The sequence below is a fragment of the Myotis brandtii genome, unplaced genomic scaffold (genome assembly GCF_000412655.1).
Source record: "Myotis brandtii unplaced genomic scaffold, ASM41265v1 scaffold3339, whole genome shotgun sequence".
Taxonomy (NCBI): Eukaryota; Metazoa; Chordata; class Mammalia; order Chiroptera; family Vespertilionidae; genus Myotis; species Myotis brandtii.
In genome coordinates, this window is record NW_005362881.1 from 33,472 (window position 1) to 56,024 (window position 22,553).

The following is a 22,553-nucleotide window of genomic DNA, read 5'->3' on the forward strand; positions in this document are numbered from 1 at the left end:
CTCTCTGTGCCTCCTCCCTTCCCTCCCACTCTCTCTAAAAATCAATGGAAAAATATGCTCAGGTGAGGATTAACAACAACAAAAATCCCTATAAGATTTGTGTTGATAAGCAGTGGGAAAAGTTAAACTCGAAAAGGAAATATGAGAGAAACTGATGTTGATGAGAATGAAGGAGATCTTATAAAATAGCAAACTTCAAAGACACTATTTAATGGGAGTACTAATAACAAAATAAAGATAGACAAATATACATTTGAAAACAGAGGAAATCACATTACTTTTTTGGGGGGGGAGGAGGCAGGGAAGGGTGACACTGAAGATCCCTAAGGCAGTAATAATGTACATTCAAGGGAATAAAACATTAAGGGTTTCTTAATTAGTTGAGAGTTTTCACTTTCAGAACAGTGAATCCTCCACTTAGGATTGTGCAAAGGCTGATTTCATCATTAAATTAAGGTGAGTTTAAAAGTTGGAACTAAAACACATTTTAATGGCTTAGACATGGTGACTTGAGATAAATTGGGGGGGATCAAGAATGACTCGCTCCCAAGTTTCTGAATTGAGCAACAGAATGAATTGTAGATGTCAATTACTGAAAAGGGAAGGCAAACAGATTTAGAATCCAGTTTAGGACATTTTGAGCGTGAATTAGCTAAGAAATCTAGGAGGACATAATAAATATGTAATTTAATATATGAGTGTGGACCCAGTCTGAGGTTGAATATATCAATACAGAACTTACCCAAGATCAGACAGCTTCTGAGAAGTGGTGGGGAGCAAGGGACAACCCCTTCTGTCTCCATATTCATGTTTCTTTCTCTAAGACATGTAGAAACTAGAGAAGTGGGAATCTGCTTTAAATATAGAATTCCACAACTATCATCTCTCTACAAATACTGCTGAGTAGAAGGTCTAGAAATATTATATATTTCAACTACAGTGCTGAACCCAGAACCGACACTTGCTTCCAAGTATTTAAATGTGTGTCTAATCAAGCTACTTATGCCAGAAATTTTCTCTGATTCTTCTTAAAACTTGGCCAAGTCCCTATCTGCTGCCTGACAAACACATCTGAGTGTCAGTGAATCTCAAAAACATAAGCATCTTTAAATTTTCCCATCGGACTTCTAAGTGCCATGAAAATTCAAATCCAGCTGTATAAATCTGTTGTCTAGTTCATGGCCTTTCGTCATCGGTTTGGTCTGGGATTGTCATTTGCCTAATAATGAGAAATGCAGGTAGAGTGTCTGTGGTGAAAAGAGAGAAAGAGAAAACAGGAAAGATGACAAATATGGGGTAGATGGCAGAAGAGGAACCCCCGAAAGGAACTACTAATGAACACCCAAAGACCAAAAGCTAAGGCAAACAAGTCTTTCAAGGAAGGATTGAGAGCAGTGTAGGGGAAATAGTAGCTAGAGGCAAAGTAAATGGGAAAACCTAAAGACTACTCAAGGTTTTCAACACTGAAGGCATTAGTGAGCAAAGCCAGGGCCATTTCAGCGACGTGATAAGCACAACATCGAGACTTCTCTGAGTGGAGGTGAAATTAGGAACATGGAACTTGGAGAACTTACTTGGAAACACTAGCTTTATTAGTTTGGATCCAAAGAAGGGGAGAGATAAGACATTAGCCATGGAAGAGAAGTGTACGTAACACGATGAAAAGTTCATAGCATGTCAAATATTGGTTGTGACTAAGTTTGGAGTGGAAAAGCAATATTCTTCAATTCTCAGGAATGAAAGGGCCTTAAAGGTTATCAAGTGAAATGTCCAGCTTCTGTTCTATATCCCTAACACCGTGACCACCCCCATTGCTGTTCCACATCCAGAAATGGTCTCAAAACTGTTTATTCCACAAGCCTGTTTATTCCACTTTCCAACAAAGCTCTACCACCTAGAAAATGTTGCCCTCATCTGTCCATCAGATTTCTACACTCTGTTTTATCCATCCATCTGTTGGGTCCTGGGTCTTCCTGCGGACACCACATCACACCAAACAGACCAGGAAAGCTCTCTGGGTGTCAAAGGCAACCTTATTGTCCCTGTCCTTATCCTACACTGTTTACTCAGTGATTCCCTCTACACGTTCACTGGATATCCAGACTCATCCAGTTGTCACCTTCTCTCTGTGGTCTCCAGAACAAATCACATGCTGAGCAGAAACATGATCTCCTCCCTTCCTTGGCACCCTCAACATCTATTGAGCTATTCTTGCATCCTGTTTGATTTTTTTTGGGGGGGGGGCAGTGCCCTTTTCTATTCTCTGTGGCTCTCCAACTCTCATCCTAACCTTCCCCTGTCCAGTGATGATCCAATGATGACTACTCACAGATGAAAGACACACACATGAGAAGGAATGCATTTTTATGGGGAGAATATTCCAGAATGGGGGAGGAATTGCTCCAGGAGGGGGTGAGGTTGGTGATATTCAAATTTCAGAGTAGCGTTAAGTGTTTGTAACTGACAGGTTGGCATTGGAGTTGGAGTTCTCCTTCACATGGTTAGAACTGGTTATTTTCTCAGAAAATTTCAGGCAGCACTTTTGATCATTGGGGCAGGTTAAGTACTGAATTTCTTGTTTTCTGCAGGCATTTCTGCACACGCCATGGTAAAGTTGGCATGGAATCCAAGGCTCCTTGCTCTTGCCAAAGAAGGATCTGAACAGGCCACCTGGGAAAAACATAGCCATGTTTAGTTTCTCCGGAGCAATGAAAACAGGAGTGCAGGAGCATGATTTAACAGAATAAACCCTGAGCATATTAAGAGCACAGGATCTGGATTCAAAACGACCTCAATTCAAATCTGCGCTCTGTCATCCTTATAGCTCTTCATCCTTAAGCAAGTTACTTAAGTTCTTGAGCCCACCCTTGCATCACCTTCACAATGGGCGTAATAATTACACCAACTTCTTAACATTTTTTAAAAATATATATTTTATTGATTTTTTTTACAGAGAGGAAGGGAGAGGGATAGAGAGTTAGAAACATTGATGAGAAAGAAACATTGATCAGCTGCCTCCTGCACACCCCCTACTGGGGATGTGCCCACAACCAACGTACATGCCCTTGATCAGAATCGAACCTGGGACCCTTGAGTCTGCAGGCCGATGCTCTATCCACTGAGCCAAACCAGCCAGGACTTCTTAACATTTTTGTGATGATAAAATTAGCATATTAATATGCTCAGAAAAACAACAAAAAATAAATATTAGGCAGTGTTGTTGATATGAGAGTCTTTTCCTTGGGTTCCAGGACTTTAAGGGCTGCCACTGTGAGCACCAGTTGGACTTGTCCCAAGTGCCCATACAGATGTGTGCTCCTCACACACGACTTCCATCAGAGACAGCCAGGATCTGCTCTGAGGCTGGACACATGTATTTGAGCCCATGCATTGCCTTTGTACTTTGAAATACTTGAGCAAACATGTGCCGTAAGTGCTCACAGTACAAATCTCTACACATATTTTTCTACATATGGCCAAAGCCCGTTTGTGAGTATTAATAGCTATGTATAAGTCATCCAGCCGAACCGGTTTGGCTCAGTGGATAGAGCGTCGGCCTGCGGACTGAAGGGTCCTAGGTTCGATTCCGGTCAAGGGCATGTACCTGGGTTGCGGGCACATCCCCAGTGGGGGATGTGCAGGAGGCAGCTGATCGATGTTTCTCTCTCATCGATGTTTCTAACTCTCTATCCCTCTCCCTTCTTCTCTGTAAAAAATCAATAAAATATATTTTAAAAAAATAATAAGTCATCCAGATATGTCCATGTGTATATGAGCTCATCAGCTGAAAACATTTATAGTCAACAAGCTATAAATATTAGTCATCAGTTAGTTACTCATTGGAACTTTCAAAGACAAAGGAGGCATTAGAAAGGAAATAATACTGCCCTAGCTGGTTTGGCTCAGTGGGTAGAATGTCAGCTGGCAGACTGAAGGGTCCCGGGTTCGATTCCGGTCAAGGGCACATGCCTGGGTTGTGGACTCGATCCCCAGTAGGATCCCTCCCTGCCTCTCTGAAATCAATAAAACCATATTTAAAAAATTTTAAAGGTATAATACTAACAATCACTACCATACATTTGGCATCTTCTACATACCAGGCATTTTACAAGCCATATCTCACCGAACCCTTGCAAAAGCCTGCTCTTATCTCCATTCATTAGATGAACACACTGAGACTGAAAGAGAGACCTTATTCTGTCCATATTCTCATAGCTCGTGCTTGACCAGGCTAGGATCCTATTTCTTGTCTACATGATATTAAGCCCATGCTCTTTCCTCTCTGTCACATGTCCTCTCTATGTGATAGAATTTCTAGGAGAGGGTGGCATATTATTGTGTCATGTCTGTAGACACTGGGCCTTCTGCTGTTTTCAATAGATAGTCCAAAATTCTTAGTTTAGCATTCAATAACTTTTCAACCGTCCACCCATCCCCTTATTCCACACCCATTTATCAGCACTCACTCTGTGCCAGGCCCTGTACTCAGTGCTAAGCATGCAGAGGTCTCAATGCCCCACCCACATTAGTAAAAACTGGACAAAGCAAGTTTGATGTTATTTCCTTCATGGGAAAACAAACAAACACCACTCTGTTAGTTTTTTTTACAAGATAAAGTAAAATTTTCCAAGTTTAAGTAAAGTCAGAGAACCAGATGGGAAAGAAAGAAGAAAAGAGCTATTTCATTAGCAGACATCCTATAGCCTTTGGGTCCTGGTGTATATGTGAACTGCCCCAGAAACTGGCACCTGGAGCCAGAGGAGGCACTCAACTGCCCCTTCAGGAAGCCAGCCTGCCCCTTCATCCATGCCCCAGCATCATGGTACCACTGCATCCCCTACATTAATCCTCACCTTCATCATGGCAAGAATTAATGAGAACTGCCACTTATGAACCAGTCTACTTGTAGGAAAGGGAGATCTGCAGGGGGCCTCCCCAAAGTGATGGCCATGCCCACAGGACTTTTCTTTTCTCCTCAACACAATGGATGGAAGCCAAGGCACCAGGATTTCCTCTTCGTAGTCACCAGAAGATGGATAGGAACATAGATAACAAGAAGGATCAGGCAGGCTGCCTTTTCCTTACTCTTTCCACATAGGAAGCATGTCAAGACAATTCCAGGAGGATTCTGCTTAAACAAACAAACCTATATGTTACAGTTTGTGTCACGACAAACTGTAACACCCACATCAAGTTCATGTCACTTTTGACGATCCCTCTATCTTCAAAATGAAGTCAGAGGAGACCTGCTCTTGAACGCCAGTATTGCCTCTGATCCTCTGGACCTAGCCTCCCTGTGGGAGAAATGGGAATGCGAGTGTTTGCACCAGATCAAAAAAAGTCTCAGTTGTGTTTGTAAAGAAGGAGGTTACCAAGGTGTGTCATGCTTTGTAATAACCTAGCGGATGTTTAATCCTCACATCAAGTCTCCAGAGACTGATTCGAGAGGTCTGGGGAGAGGCCAGAGCAAGGGTGCTGTGCAAGTGTTTCTGAGAAAATACTCATGGGCTTCTGCTAAACGTGAGAGCCACAATCCTGCTAACCTTCTAACATTCACCCACAGACACTCACCTTCCCACATTGGACTTGTTTTAAGAGCAAATGAAAATGTAATAAATTTAAAGCCAAAGCATATGCTCTAGACTCTATCAGCTCCATCCAGAGACCAAAATCAATGTGTTACATGATTTCTCTGCCATCTGTGCAGCCCACATATGATCCTTACCCATCCTACTTCTAAGGTTCTTCCTACCTATATGTACTTATTAGGTACTAGAAATTCGCGCACTCGGGGGAGGGGGTCCCTCAGCCCAGCCTGCACCCTCTCACAGTCCAGAACCCTCGGGGGATGGAGAGTGGGCCTAAGCCAGTAGTCAGACATCCTTAGCGCTGCCGCAGATGCACTTGGGGGAGGGGGTCCCTCAGCCCAGCCTGCACCCTCTCACAGTCCAGAACCCTCGGGGGATGGAGAGTGGGCCTAAGCCAGTAGTCAGACATCCTTAGCGCTGCCGCAGAGAGTCCAGAGCCCTCGGGGGATGGAGAGCGGGTCTAAGCCAGTAGTCAGACATCCTTAGCGCTGCCGCAGAGGTGAGAGAGGCTCCTGCCATAGCTGCTGTGCTCGCCAGCCATGAGCCTGGCTTCTGGCTGAGCAGCACACCCCCTGGGGGAGCGCACTGACCACCTGGGGGCAGCTCCTGCATTGAGCACCTGCCCCCTGGTGGTCAGTGTGGTCATAGCGACCAGTCGTTCCTCCGTTCGGTTGATTTGCATATTAGCCTTTTATTATATAGGATAAGTCATTTATAAATTCATTCATTCAATAAACATTTACTAAAACCTACTATGAGGAAAGCACTCAGTTCAATACCAGGAATACAGAACTTTAAAAGGCAGAGTCTTGGTTTTCAAACAGTTTAATTTCATTTGTATATATTTGGGTGCTGAAAAGAAAAGATGGCTTTGATTGTCCCAGAAAAGGTTGCCCAGAACAGTTCCTGCCCATAAATTCCACCAGGTGAAAGTATAAAGTAGTTATTAAGGAAGCAACACTATGTACAATTTTTGAAGCATAGAGTGTCATCTTTCTTGTTGTTTTTGGCAAACCCACCTGTGGTTTTTATTACTATTCTAGCATGGGAACTGAGCTTTCCTGGACATGAGAAGGATTGTCTCTCAAGTAAAGAAGATAAAACAGGGTGAGAAATAAGGGGTAGGAGAATGTGAAGTAGGAAGAAGATGGAAAAGGAGAGGGAGGAGAAAGGGAAAAAGGAGATAGCACTAAACAGTAACTCTGAACTCAACCCCAGAAAGGAGAAACAACCTTAGTTTTCTATAGGGCTGGGTTGAGACCACTCCCATGTCTCTCTGTAGATGCCAACGTTTGACAGAGACATTGAGGATCCTCCAGACTTCGGATTTCACTTTTCCTCTCTACTTGTATCTATTGTTCTTCAGTGCCCCCTGGAAATCACACTAAAGTAACTTTTTTAAAGAATTTGAAAATATTACTGGATACTTTTCATCCAGCATTCATTCTCCCCATTTCAACAGCCACAGCTCTGTTGTGATAAATTTGGCTGTCTTATTCAAACTTAATAACCCCCAAACCTGGGCTAAGCCAACCACTTCCCAGATAACACCCACGTAATATCCTGCTGGAATAAGACACATACTTGAACCAAATATCTTACTTCAACTCCCAGCCCTATCTCTCCTGATAACACCCAAGGCTCAATTATAAAACTTAATACAAACATAAAACGAGCCAAACTACTCAATCCTAATCACAACATCAAGCCAAAACACAGATCAACTACAAACTTCACTCTACCCTAACTCCTGGTTCTACCCAACTCCTCCCTCAGCTCCATTCAATGAAAAATACTATTCCTCTCCAGACTACATTAAAATATTAGGTGAGCCCAATTTTATAAATAGATTTGCTCTCTCCCCCTCTTCCCCATCTCTTCTCATTTCCCCCATATTACTCTAAGGTTATATACCATCCCCATCGCAACTCACTCTCCAAATTCCAAACTACTGTTGAATTCTCCCTACAGCTCTCTCACACCTGATACATGAATCAAGCTTCCATCCCAATAATAGCACTCCTGAAAATGCTTCATGCTTCAACACTCCACTGTCCCAGGAACAGCAACCTCTTAAGTTTGTCTTGGCAGAGTAGAAACAAGGGAGATCGTAACATGAAATGGAGCTTGGAATTAACATCCACAACCTACCTGAGACGAGAAAAGGCTTTGGGCAGTGCCTACTATACGTAGTTATCTCAGAGGTCACCAAGATACCAATAGCACATGTAAGACCCCAGAACTTTTGAGAGAGGCCTGAATTACCTGGAGTCTTATGAACCAGGATCAGAAGGATGGAAATGGTCATTAAATAGGGCTTCATGACTGACATGTCCTGAGAGGATGGAGGGCTGTGTAGCAGGGGACTGAATAGAGATCATTGAAGCAGGACAGTGTCCTGCTTTAATTCATTTTGGAAACGGGCCAGGGTTGTGTGCAGTGAACTGAAAGGGATGAGACATCCCTGGGCTCAGCCAAGCAGAAGGATAATATGTATCACACATCCCAGCTGGAACTCTAATAAGTTTGGGAGAATTACCAGCAGCACCATGTCAAGGTGGGCCTTCTTCCCAGGAAGAAGTAGGCTAGAGCCAGTTGTGTGAAACATACGTATCTGAATGAATAGATCAATTGATCGATCAATCAATCAAACAAACAATGAGAAGACTAATACATAATTTAAGAAATCAGAAATCTTTTAAAACACATTGTTCTTTATCCTCCTGACAGTAATCCTGTACTAGACATCAGAGACTAACAAAGAAAGAAAAAGATAATGATGAAAGAAGAGATGGGAAAGAAAAATTAAAGAGGAAGTGTAACTGGAGGAAGGGAGGGAAAGACATGAGGCAAAAATAACAGCAATTCACATTTACCATGACTCTACCATGTGTCAGTTTCTGTGCTAAATGCTATGGGATAGATATGAACACTTACTACAACACTGTGAAGTTGGGTAGTATTTCCTACTTCACAGATGAGGATGAGAAAGTTTGAAGAGATGTTGTAACATTCCTATGCCACACATCTAATAAGGCATAGGGCCAAGAATTCAGCATTTATCCCATGAGAAATGGGAATAACATGATTTTGTAGAGAACACCACATTTGACTTTTTACTCTAGTGAACTAATGTGGAAGATGGGTGGCTGGTGTCGTCTTTTGAATGAAAATGAGGAAGTGAGTGAAAAGACTCTTTGGAAAATCTAGGCTAGGATTTCCACATCTTGTCATTACAAGGCAAATGGAACTAGACTCATCATGTCGCTCAAACGTATGGACTGAAAAATATATTCTAACTAATATTTAAATGTACATAATTATTCTTTCATGTTATGTTATTTAGTTGATATTTTTAAGACAGAAAAAAACATTTAAAATGTGTGATATGGATATATATATATATATAGTAAAAGTTAATGTTTAAAATTAGGTATCTTATTGTGCTTTATGTTTTTCTCTCTCTTAGGTAAAGTGTTGATAGAAGACAACCAATTCATTGCTCCCATAGTTTCCAATCATACAAGCACATGGACAAAACCAACAGGTATGGATCCTTCAGCCTACATGTGACAGAGTTTCCAAGAAAACGAAAAGGAAGTGATTCAGATCCATCCCAGTAAGTGAATTTGTTCCTTTAACCCCATTAAATATTTTATTCTGGCACTTTCCAGTCCAGCTATGAAGGTTATTAGGTATCCAGGAGGGTCAAGTGGAGTCATGTGGGAGACTGGGAAGTCCAAGACTGAGGTACCAGCATGGCCCGTTTTGGGTAAGAGCTCGCTCCTAGCTTGTAGACGGTGGGAAGGGAGAAAGGAGGTTGATTTGAAAATTATTAGCATGATTAGATGAGGAGATTGTGCTTCCTCTTAAGTTATATAGTAAATTGTTGAATATTATAGAGTTTATATAGAAACTAGAGGGGAACGTATTTAAAATATCTGATCCCTATATTGATTTATATATTAACCTATACTACTATACTCATTGTTAAATATTTGCAGTATCACACCTTGGTACAGATCTTGGTAATACTTGTGGTACAATGAAAAGAGGAGAACATATGTATTCATATACAAATATATTTATGCATGTAAAATGTGTGTGCTTGAGGAGCAATACTCATTAGGCAAGATCTATCTTTCCTCTTCATTCTCAAGTTTGACTTAGCTAATCATGAATCTTTACTATTTCAATCAAATCTTAAGAAAAATGTGTTGAGTTTGCCTGGAAAAACTAACTTGGAATTTGCATTAGGAATGATTAAACTCATAGATTTATTTGGGGGAGATGGATGTTTTAAGTCATCTTATCCTGGAGTATGAATGTCTCATTGTCTCTGTCCTTTGTCAGTATGTAAAAGTTTTCCCTGTAGAAGTCATATATGTAGGATCAAAATAAAGTCTAAAGACCTTATAGACTTTGCTGCTAATGAAAAAATTATATCTTATTTTACATTGTCTTTTCCACTTAATCATTGGGAACATAGAGAAATGCTATTGATTCTTGTAAATTGATCTTATATCCAGAAAACCTACAGGACTCTCTTTTGAATTTTATTGGTTTGTCCTTTTTAAAAATTTATTTTTATTGTTGAGAGCATTACGAATGTCCCCCATTTTCCCTCCTTTGCCCCCTTCCACCCGGCTCCCACCCCACGCCAGGCCTTCACCTCACTATTGTCTGTGTCCATGGGCTATGCATATATGCACATAAATTCTTTGGTTCATCTCCTCCCGTTCTGCCCTTTCCTTTCCCTCTGAGATCTGTCAGTCTGTTCCATGCTTCCATATCAATGGACTTACTCTGTTAGTCAGTTTATTTTGTTCATCGGATTCCACATATAAATAAGATCACATGATAGTTGTCTTTCTCTGACTGGCTTATTTCACTTAGCATAATAATCTCCAGGTCCCTCCATGCTGTCTCAAAAGGTAAGAGATCCTCCTTTTTGCAGCTGCATAGTATTCCATGGTATAAATATACCACAGCTTTTTTACCCACTCATCTGCTGATGGGCACTTGGGCTGTTTCCAAATCTTAGCTCTTATAAATAATGTTGCTGTGAACATAGGGGTGCATATATTCTTTCTGATTGGTGTTTCAGAATTCTTAGGATATAGTCCCAGAAGTGGGATCGCTGGGACAAAAGGCAGTTCCATTTTTAGTTTTTTGAGGAAACTCCATACTGCTTTCCACAGTGGCTGCACAGTCTGCATTCCCACCAGCAGTGCACTAGGATTCCCTTTTCTCCACATCCTCGCCAGCACTTGGTGTTTGATGATTTATTGATGGTAGCCACTTTGGCAGGTGTGAGGTATTAGTTTGTCCTTTGGTTGATTATTCACCTAAGTGACTGCATTATCTGTCAGCAAGGACCTTGTATCTCCACCTTTTCAGTCTTTGCACTTAATTCTTATTTTTCCTAATAGCATGGGCCAGGACTTCTATTGTTATAATAAACATTTGAATGTTAGTGGGAATCCTTGTTTTCCTTTCAATTTTAAAGAAAATGCATCTAAAGTTCCTTGAAAATATATAACATTTTCCCTAAGAGTTTGGCATTTAATATTTAGCTTGTTTAGTAAGTTCTCTTCTCTACTTAATTTCTTAAAATATTCTACTATAATTGTTTTTGAAATTTATAAAATATTTTTCTCTCAGTCTTTTAAAGTAATTGTGTAATCATTTTTCGATTAAAGTAGAGAATTGTATTGTTTCTGATATTATATCATCACACATTTTTTAGATATATCTTAACTGATTATAGTATATTTTTAACACATTATTAAATTTAGTTATTTAAAATTTAATATGGAATTTTGGCACATTCATGCAGAGGAGATATGGCTTATAGTTTTCTATTCTTTATTGTTCATATCTGTTTTTGAAGGCAAGATAATATTAACCTCCTAAAATCATCTGGGTAGCTTTTACATTTTCTCTTTCTTCTGAAACAACTTGTGTAGACAGGAATTAACTGTTCCCTCAAAGTTGGCGCCATCTGCCTAGTCGGTTTTGCTCAGTAGATAGAGCATCTGCCTCCAGACCAAAGGGTCCTGGGTTCCATTCCAGTCAAGGCACATACCTTGGTTGCAGACTCCTCCCCAACCCAGGCCCTGGTAGGGGCTCGTGCAGGAGGCAACCAGTCGATGTGTTTCTCTCACATCGATGTTTATCTCTGCCTTTCTCTCTTCCACTCTCCCTAAAAGTCAAGGGTAAAATTGTCTCCGGTGAGGATTAACAACAAAAAATGTTTGGGACATCTGAGGTGACCATAAATTCATCTGTAATGAATGTAAACAGGACACATTCGAGAATAAAGAAGAGCATTATTAACAATGATGCGGTGGCAAAGAGGGTGAACAAGGGCTATTCTAAGCAGAACAAACTAGAACTCAATGTTAATACTTTGTGAGTGTGGGACTTAGTGGGAGGAGGGAAGGCGCTCAGCCCCACTCAATGTTTTCATGCTTCGCAGATCTACTTAGGTTTGGATTTCTTCCAGTGCTACTCTTGATGGATGGTTTGCTTTGAAGTCTTTTTCATTATTTATTATGCATATTTGCTCATCATGCACAGATATCCCATAAAGCGCACATGCCCAAACACTGTATGTGATTTTATACCCCTTCAACCTCTGTCAATCTAGCATATACTGACTTGTCCTATAGGGATATGTTGAAGACATCCGGCCAGCTATTCTTACAGTGGTCCCCTTTCTGTTCTATCTGCTTTCCTGTAGCTTGTTACCAATATACCATGTAAATAGGAGGTTAGTTGTAATGATTTTATTGGTTCAGGTTATTATTTTTGACAAAATTGCATCAGAGGTGATGCTGTGTTGTCTATATTGCATCCCATCAGGACTCACTTAATATGTGGCTATCCCTTAATATTCAGACTCATAACTGAATTAAAGTGATGACTGCCTGACCTTTCTATTGAACGGTGCTGTTTTCCCCTTCTATATTCAAAGTAGTCTGTATGGTGCAACTTGGCCTATACAAACGTCTGGCACCATGTCAATCCTACACTTACTGGTTTTAACACAAATTATAGTCCTTGCCTGAGACAATAAATTCTTTGGGAGTTGTAGGGTACAACTCAGTAAAATAAAACTTTCCCTTATCACTAGAGATACTTGGCTACGGAAGCACAGCTCCTACTGGAGAGGCAGGATAAATACTTAATTTATTCAGATTAGTGACTGGTTATCAAAGGAAACAGTTTGCTGAGTGGCTGCCTCAAAAAGTGACACAGGAGCTTTTCTGGCTATCCCATCTCTAGATATTATTAGATAATCATGTCTTTCCCCTGATTCAATGCATTTCAATCTGTCATATTTAACTTTATTTTGATGTTCAAGTTCTCATAACTTTAGCACGTATACACTTCTTCCAGCTGGATTCTGTTCTTTTTACAGAACCCCAATACTTTTTTATATCTTGAAATAAAATTATAAATATTTATTAGGGTCTAAATGATAACTTTAAGAAGCTGGTCTGATAACTAGTGAAGTTTCAACACAGGGGTAAGCATAACGATATCTCAAGACATATTCAAAAATCTTTAATATGATACAAAATTATTTTTATTTCTAATGTGATAAAGTCAGAAGACTAGACAGTATTAATGAATGTGTTGCCCACATTCGTAAATTAAGGAAATGCTTAAATTTCAATTAGAGATTAATGATAACAAAGACATTATTTCTCCATTCGTGTACATAGTCCTCAATTTATGAGCATGGACTGGTGGGAAAAGCTTTTGTCTCAGAGTGAAAAAAAACCTGATTTGGCAATCTCGTGCTGCCACATTCTTTCCCCCCCACCAGTTTTATTGAGACACAATTAACATGCAACACTGTATTAGTTTAAGGTGTAGACAGTAATTATTTCACACACACACACACACACACACACACACACACACACACACACACACCACGATAAGTTCAGTTAACATCCATCACCTGACAGCAGAGCACAGCCTGAGGCCTTGACCAACTCCAAAGCCCAGACTGCATCCTCACCAGAACATGGATTCCAACCGGAGGCACCACCCAGTCGGGCAGCACACAGCCTCTCAAAGCCGAGTACAGAAGGTTGAACTCGAAGCTGAGAGACAAGAGGTAATTGCGTAAGTGGCATACATGTCAGTGCCAGCCGTGACTCCGACACATGCCCAAACCTGCTACCATTTGACCACTGCAGCAGCACTGATTTCTTAATTCTATCTTAACAGAGAATAGCCAGAAAGAGGTACTCACATGACGTAAACATGGGGGCAAATTCACCAAGCTGTCTGAAACCAGGCTTCAGTTGCTGGCCACCATAATATAAAATTAGTATCCTAAAACAGGGACGAGATTGCAGTACTAAGAGTCCTGTGTTATTTGAGTTCCATGGACCAGGGTTTTTTTGTTGTTGTTGTTTTCCATAACAAAGATCAGGATATGCAGCCCCATGGCTATAGGGTCTCAGGAGCCTGTGGCTGACTCATGAAAATGAAACCATTTTAGCAGCAGGGCTGAAGTCTGACACTATCAGTTTCTGAAATATGATAGTTTTTGGTCAGTGAAGTATAGATGGGGGAAGGAAACTGATCTGAAGTTGACTTGGCAGACAGACAAAGCTTAACATATATCCCAGCTAGACACCCTTTAGGAAAATGGGATTCTGGCCAACATGCATAACAAAGGTGTGATCTTCCTCGCAGTAAGGCAAAGAAGCAAATTAAAGCTCTTTGTCTTCTTGTGTGAGACACAAACAATAATGGAAATATTTTCTTTTTTAAAAAAACAAACATGTTTTTCTTATTAATTTATTTTAGAGAGAGAGGAAGGGAAATGGGTAGAGAGGTAGAAACATTGATAGGAGAGAAACATTGATCGGCTGCCTCCTGCACGCCCCCTAATGGGGATCAAGCTCAAAACATGGGCATGTGCCCTGACTGGGAATCGAACCAGGGGCCTCCTGGTTCATGGGCTGACACTCAACCATTGAGCAACACCGGCCAGGCTGGAAATGTTTTACTTAAGAAAATGTCATCATTAAGAAATGTGCCAATCTGTAGAGAATTTTTATAAGAGTTTATTTGAACCAAACTGATGATGTATAGGGAAGCAGGATGTCAAATGTGAATGAGTTTTACAGTTCTGTTTATACATTTGGAATCAGGGAGAGCACACAAGGAAAATGACACAAAGGTGGGAGAAAGCAAGGTGGGAAAATATCTATGATTGGATTACCAAAATAATTAGTAAGATTTGGGCTCCCCGGAGGGTGATTATACCTCTGAAGGGTCTGGAGAAGAGGATAACTCTGGCATTTTGCGGTGTGTCAGCACAAGAACAATGAACAGGGCTTGATCAAGGCCAAAATAAGCCCTTATAGGCCTGGGGCATGACTACCCACCATGATCTACCCAGTGAGGAATTTATGATTAAATTATCCTATTGTTATAGGGAAACCCCCAGCTGCCTGTCACAATGTTCAATAATAACAAAGGCAGGGTTGAATCCTATAAGGTGTTTATTGAGAAGGCCAGCCAACCAAGAAGACAGGAGCTTACAAGCATTCAAAACCTGTCTTACAGCAAGGTGCAGGGGATCTATAAATATAAACCCCTAATATGCAATAGACCAAATGGCAGAACAACTGCACAGCCAGTTGCTATGATGTGCGCTGACCACCAGGGGGTGTGCAGAACATGGAGGGCATTGGCCGTGGCGGGATGATGGAGCAGGTGAGCGGGGGCGCCAGAGCAAGGCGGGGCACCAGTCGCTGTCATCCGGGTGAACCTCTGGTGGTTACTGAAAATTCTTTGCTCCCGCGCACCACAATCCCGCCCGGTGCTCACACCTGCTCCCGGCACCAGCCCCGCTCATACCTGCTGCTAGTGCCAGAGCTGCTGCTCACACCTGCTGCAGGCGCCCAGCGCCAATCCCGATCGCTCGGCGCCATCAGCGAGTGCAAGCGGCAGTTGCTGGCCCTAATCGCCCCTGAGGGCTTCTCCACCTTCTCCTGCTCCTGAGGGGTGATCAGGGCACTAGCCCCACTCACACCTGTTGCTGGCACTGGCCCCAATTGCTCTGCGGGGCTGGCGCCATCAGCGCATGGGAGTGGTGGCAGTGGGAATGGGGCTGCTGGCAGACAGGGGGCCAGGGGCTGTGGTGGGAAGGGCCTGGTGGGGTCACAGAGGATGGGCCGAGACCCGCCCCTGTGCCCACCACAGCCTCATGGCCCACAGTTCCTTTCAAGGTGCATGAATTCGTGCACTGGGCCCCTAGTAGGATTATAAAGGAGAATGGGCTAGGGTGAGGCTGGGAACGGAATGTTCTACAAGCACCCCTGGAAGTCCGAAGAATTCAGCTGTTGTTCTTGGTCATCAGGTGATGAGATGATGTCTTGATTCCTGATGGGTTCGGCCTGATCATGCTTAACGGTTCTGCTTGCTTGCTGGGTATATTGCACATTGTCCAAAGCTGAGTCACCTCCTCAATCACTTTGCCAGGGATCAAAGGGAGTATGCAGGTGCACTGGCCTAACAAATGATTATTTTTCAGATTAATTTAGGTGCTCTATCTATGAGATTATAAGTCCCCCCTCCCCAGCCCACCATCACTATGAGGTTACTTTTAGTCACTGAGCTTGTCATAGTTATTACATAGCCCCTTTTTCATTCACAAAAAAAGGGTAATTTTAAATAATAAATTGTCCTTATTATATTTGTAATATCTTCTCTTTTCTTAAGATAAAAAGCCAGAAAGGGGTCACCGGATCTTCCAAATCCTCTCATAAAATAAGTTATTACCCTAACCCCTAACCCTAATCCTAACCCCGCAGTCAAGAAAGAGTTATGGAGCACTCCTCATGCATTCAGGTTTGTGCTAGGAATGAAGAAGGCAGCGAGGTGGGAATAAAAATTGAAGGGAAAAGGAAAAGAGGGAACCAGGGAAGGTGGGAGGGTCCATTAATATTTATCAAGCACCATTTTGTGCCATTCTCTGTTCTAAACAACAACATGTGCAGAAACGAAAATGGAAGTTCAGATTGGGTGTTCACTTTCCCAAGGTCACGCATCCCTGAGGACAAGGATGAGATTGCAGATTTATCTAAAGTCTCAAACAAAGTACATCTTCATGGAGACAGGATGCAGAGGAAGCCAGTAGAAGAGATTAAAACTTTTCCTAATAGCCATTATTAATTTAACTACATCCAACTTTTGCTTTAGATAAGAAACCTGTAGAGTCATTTTACTCGTTTGTTTCATTTTATGAGAGGAGTTGGAAGATCCGGTGATCCCCTTCTGGCTTTTTATCTTAAGAAAAGATAAAATATTACAAATATAATAAAATATTTCAAATATAATGAATGTGGCAACCAATTGGGAATTACAGCCCTCATGGAGGTTATGATTAATTTCATAAGACATAGCAACGGACTTTGAAGTCTGGATGGTTTACAAAACTTCTTCGTTAGCATTGATCTTCATGAGAATAGTTGTATCAAACGGGATATTATCTGCGTTCTTAGCAGACTGTGCGAGAGAAGGGAACATTCTCTCCTTTTCTTGTTGCAATTTATTTCACCAACAGTGAGTAGGATTTATGGTTTCTAGGACAAGTGCTGGAATCTGATGATTATTAAGAGGGGGAGGGAGAAGCAAGTTTAAAACACAGAGACATATGGAAATTTTTACCAAATAAAATATGGAGAATGTAATGTTTTATATTCACAATTCCTTTTTCTGTTGCCGCTGACACTTCACCTTAGACTTGAATTTGCAAAAGATGCCCTTAACTTTTTTCCAGATTTCGTTTCTAGAATGCACTACTCTTTAATATCGTTAAAGAGAAGATCCCAGGCCCAAAATGGTGTCACTTGCACTAAAGCCCATGATACCAAATCTAGGTGTAATACCTGACCAGGTTGCTGGTTCAGCTTCTCCCCAAAATCTAAACTTAATCAGCCAGTCTGAAATGTTCTGGTCAACCCCAATGAGGCAATCCGTCACTTGGGTTCTCTCCATTTCCCCACCTCCAACCCCATAGAAAGAAGAGGTAATCTGCCCGGATGGTGTGGCTCAGTGGTTGAGCATAGACCTATAAACCAGGAGGTCATGGTGTGATTCCTGATCAGAGCATATGCCTGGGTTACGGGCTTGATCCCCCGTCTGGGGTGTGCAGGAGGCAGCCGATCAACGATTCTCTCTCATCATTGATGCTTCTATCTCTCTCTCCCTGTCCCTTCTTCTCTGAAATAAAGAAATATATATTGAAGAAAAAGAAAGAAGAGGTAATCTGCATGATAAAAACATTTGCCTGGGTCCCTTTCCCCCAAAAGAAGATGTCCTACTCTAAAAATAATCCCTTATTTTATTTTGTCAATAGCTCCCCTGCTCCACCCTTCTTCCTATAAAACCCTCCTATTTTGTACAACCTCTCTGAGAGCCCTTCTAGTTGCTAGGTGAGATGCTGCCCAACTCATGAATTACTTAATAAAGCCAATTAGATCTTCAAATTCACTCGATTCAATTTTGTTTTTAACAATATCCATGTGAAAACATTTGTTACTTATTAGTTAAAGCTGCAAATTACACAACATTCCAAAAATGTCACTGTTAAATATAAAATGTTTCTTCCAGCAATATTATTATTCTGTACACTTTAAAGTCAAGAAAACATAAATAGAGACAAGTTAAGTGTTGGGTTTTTTAATTCCTTTTTTTTGTGTGTGTGTGTTTTTTAATGTCTCCAAATACTCAGAATCTCCTATATACACTTGTCTTTTACCAGACCTTCTCCTTCAGGGGCACTTCACACTTCTCTTTTCCTCCTCCATTTTCCCTTTGATACACTCAAACATTCCTGAAAACTTCTTAATTCTCTCTTAACCAGGTAATAAGGGTCACTGCAGGTCTCTTATTTGTATGTGAATTTGCACAAGAGATGAATTAACTTCAAGCCTCCATCCTCCTTCCAGACATCCATTCTGGGTGAGGGTTTGTAAAATGGGCCTCCAAAGCCACTTATCATCTGCAAAACTGATATCTCCTCAGTCCAGCCAACAGAGTCGTACTTAATAAGGCATTGCATGCATTTAAAAAGAAAATAGAGTCTAATCTTTGTAAGTCAGTTTCTGCCCTTGGTCTTCTTCCAGTCTCCAGGACAGCACACGTCTTGACCACCCTGTTTAACCACAGTTTTTTCAGAGAGTCCACTAGATTTAATTGGCCAGCATCCAGAGGTGTCCAGAAAGGTCACAAACTATACATCTCCTAGGGTACACTGAGGCGTATCACCTTGAATCCCCATCAGGACTGAAGCCTTCATTCCCCTGGCTGCCAGGAGGGCTGGCTGCTGGCAGCTCTGGGATTTGCCCTCTACTGAAAGGAGCTGCCATTCCCAAAATAATGTTTTATGTTAATTATACCTCATTATAATTAACTAGAGGCCCAGTGCACAAAAATTCATGCACTTGAGGGGTCCCTCAGCCCGGCCTCCACCATCTCACAATCTGGGACCCCTCGGGTAGGTTCCTAGGCCTGGCCTGAGATCAGGGTCTATCGGGGCTTTCCAGGGGTCCCTCAGCCTGGCCTTCACCCTCTCACAATCCGGGACCCCTCAGGTAGGTTCCCTAGGCCTGGCTTGAGATCAGGGACTATCAGGGCTTTCCTTCCCCTGGCTGTAGGCAGCTGGCCCCACCCCTGCCACTGCCACTGCTTGCCATCTGTGCAGCACTGCCCCCCCTCCCCTGCCACCAGTGGCCTCCCTCTGCAGGCGACAGGCTGGGGTGCGATGGCTTGGCTGGCCTGGGCCTCCCTCTTTTCTTTTCTGGGGGGTGGGCCAGCCCTTCGAGGGGCCGTCTGCCTACCTGATCACCCCTAACTGCTGGCCTGCCCACGTGGCTCATTGTCATTCTCTCTGTGTGTCATGCCATAGATTACATAAGCAAAGGAAGAGAGTAAATCTTTGGTGCAAACAAGCAGTTACCCATGAAGACCAAAGCTGGGCTACATACAAAAGATGACTGTCAGTCTCTGACTGAAGATCTAAATTTGAGTCCTGATTTTGGACCAGGGTGATATCTGGGGGCACTGTCATGGGAGGTTGGTCAGTTGAACATCAGAGCATAGGGGCATGAGATCAGAGAAGGCCACAGTCTTGCCTGTGTGGATAACTGGTCATGATCTTTTAGAATCACCACTGTAGATGTTAAGAGAAGGATCATTAGAAATATAAACTTACTCCAGAAGTAAGGGAATCCTTATCCTATATAATAAAGAGGTAATATGCAAATTGACCACCATGCCCTCCCACAAGATGGCTGGCCCCGTGTGGTCACAAGATGGCCACGCCCATGTTGTCACAAGATGGCTGCCACAAGATGACCAGCAGGGGAGGGCAGTTAGGGGCGACCAAGCCGGCAGGGGAGGGCAGTTGGGGGGGACTGGGCCGGCAGGGGAGGACAGTTGAGGGCGACCAAGCCAGCAGGGGAGCAGCAGTTAGGCGTGGATCAGGCTGGCAGGCAGAAGTGGTTAGGGGCAATCAGCTAGGCAGGCAGGCAAGTGGTTGGGAGTCAGCAGTCCCAGATTGTGAGAGGGATGTCCAACTGCCAGTTTAGGGGATCAGGGATCCCCACAGGGGATCGGGCCTAAACCGGCAGTTGGACATCCCCAGAGAGTCCCAGATTGGAGAGGGTGCAGGCTGGGCTGAGGGACACCCCCTAGTTATTTTTATAATTGTCTAAATCATAAAATACCCTATATGCATGAGAGTCAAGTTCTTGATATGAGAAAACGCACTTAATGAAGGGAGAAAGGTCTACCACCTGTACAAAATACACAGAGTGCAAAAAATATTTGCCTGCTGATTCTGAGAACAGACCACATACTTTGAGTTCAACTTGTTTTTCTTTGATATACCAGTCCTTTCTCCTCAACTAATTCAAATTTTTCATTAATTAAAAAATATCTTGATATATACTTGCATGTATATATACAGTATATACTTATGCAAATAATGATTAAATGACAATGTAAATTTTAATGTTTAAAACATAAAAAGCTTCTGCACAGCAAAAGAAACCATCAACAAAACAACAAGAAAGCCCACTGCATGAGAGAACATATTTGCCAATGTTATCACCGATAAGGGTTTAATCTCCAACATTTACAGGGAACTCATACAACTTAACAAAAGGAAGATAAACAATCCAATCAAAAAATGGGCAAAGGACCTAAATAGACACCTTTCAAAAGAGGACATTCAGAAAGCCAAGAAACATATGAAAACATGCTCAAAGTCACTAATCATCCGAGAGATGCAAATCAAAACAACAATGAGGTACCATCTCACACCTGTCAGAATGGCTATCATCAACAAATCAACAAACGACAAGTGCTGGAGAGGATGTGGAGAAAAAGGAACACTCGTGCACTGCTGGTGGGAATGCAGACTGGTGCAGCCACTATGGAAGACAGTATGGAGTTTCCTCAAAAAACAAAACATGGAACTCCCATTTGACCCTGTGATCCCACTTCTAGGAATATATCCCAAGAAACCAAAAACACCAATCAGAAAGGATATATGCACCCATATGTTCATAGCAGCACAATTCACCATAGCTAAGATCTGGAAACAGCCTAAGTGCCCATCAGTAGATGAATGGATTAGAAAACTGTGGTACATCTACACGATGGAATACTATGCTGCTGTAAAAAAGAAGGAACTCTTACAATTTCTGTCAAACTACAGTGGGAACCTGGGGAGGCGGTAAAAGATCAACCGAAGGACTTGTATGCATGCATATAAGCATAACCAATGGACACAAGACACTGGGGGGTAGGGGAGGCCGGGGAAAGGTTCAAGGGGGATGGGGAAGGAGACATATGTAATACTCTTTGGAATACTTTAAGCAATAAAACAAAATTTAAAAAAACACCATAAACTATCTTATGAAGTATAATTTAAGACAATGTACATATAATTTGATTGATAATTAGAACCTTAACTAGGTGGTTTGAGGACCAAATGAATTGACATCAGTAAGAATACATAAGTTTCACAATAAGAGATATGTGGTAAGTATAGACTTTATTTTCTCGGTCTCTCCAAATTTTCATTTTTTTAAAGTATCAAAATAAAGATTTATACTCAATTACTAAAATAGTGAATTGTTTTATAGATCCTAAAGTTAAAGGGACAATGAAATCACGGTTCATAATAAGAATCTGACAAAAAAATAAGAACATCATAAAACTGACCTAGGTGGTATAAGTGGTGAAACTATCAAGCCATAAATGGAATATTATCTGAAGTTTTCAAGAACCAAATTTATAAACACTAAATGTTTTAACTTATGGCTTATTTAATTGAAGACCTAAGTTTACATTTTATATCCATAAATATTATTATAATTAATAAAAATTTATCAGATCTACAAATTATAGGGAATTTAGGTATTTAATGTAACCATTTTGTAAAATAATAAATAAATAAAAAGTCTTGAATAAACTAAAAATGTCATGTTTGTATTTTTATTTTCCACTGGGATCAACTAGAAGAGAATAAGTATAGAGTTCTTTTAATCCAAACATCATAAAAAAAATGTTTTCCTTGATTGGGAGTATTGATGGGAACTAGATGTAACTATAAAATCTCTTAACCAAGTAATGTTACAAACTTTACAGAACATTTCATAATGTTCTTTTATGATAACTCATTATTAGCCTAAGGTCAATTTGCATATATTTTGTTCCTTATATTGTACTCAGCAGTAAACACTTAGATCATTTAATTAAAAATTAGACTTTCCTTTTCTCATCCAAAAATATCATGAATTGAAAGGATATATTTTAGAACACAGGAACACCACTTAAATCATTTTTAAGAAACTCATGATTTTATAGGATTCTTTATACATTTTTAGTTATGTATATATATTTTTATTTTATTTC

The 22,553-nt window shown here is 41.2% G+C and overlaps 1 protein-coding gene across 1 annotated transcript; it reads right to left on the bottom strand.

Moving 5' to 3' along the window:
- Positions 1 to 2,385: 2,385 nt before the first annotated feature.
- On the bottom strand, positions 2,386 to 7,920 carry DEFB116 (defensin, beta 116). The gene is made up of 2 exons (XM_014543756.1): positions 7,854 to 7,920; positions 2,386 to 2,670 (listed from the first exon to the last, which is right to left on the bottom strand). Exons 1-2 carry the CDS (start codon positions 7,918 to 7,920, stop codon positions 2,447 to 2,449), a joined length of 291 nt encoding a protein of 96 aa, XP_014399242.1. The 3' UTR covers positions 2,386 to 2,446.
- Positions 7,921 to 22,553: the final 14,633 nt, after the last annotated feature.

Excerpts from the sequence above, each read along its gene's own strand:
- DEFB116 (XM_014543756.1), bottom strand. The coding sequence starts at position 7,920 with ATGTCAGTCATGAAGCCCTATTTAATGACCATTTCCATCCTTCTGATC. Across the intron at positions 2,671-7,853 it reads CCTGGTTCATAAGACTCCAG|GTGGCCTGTTCAGATCCTTC; the intron begins GTAATTCAGGCC and ends TGTTTTTCCCAG.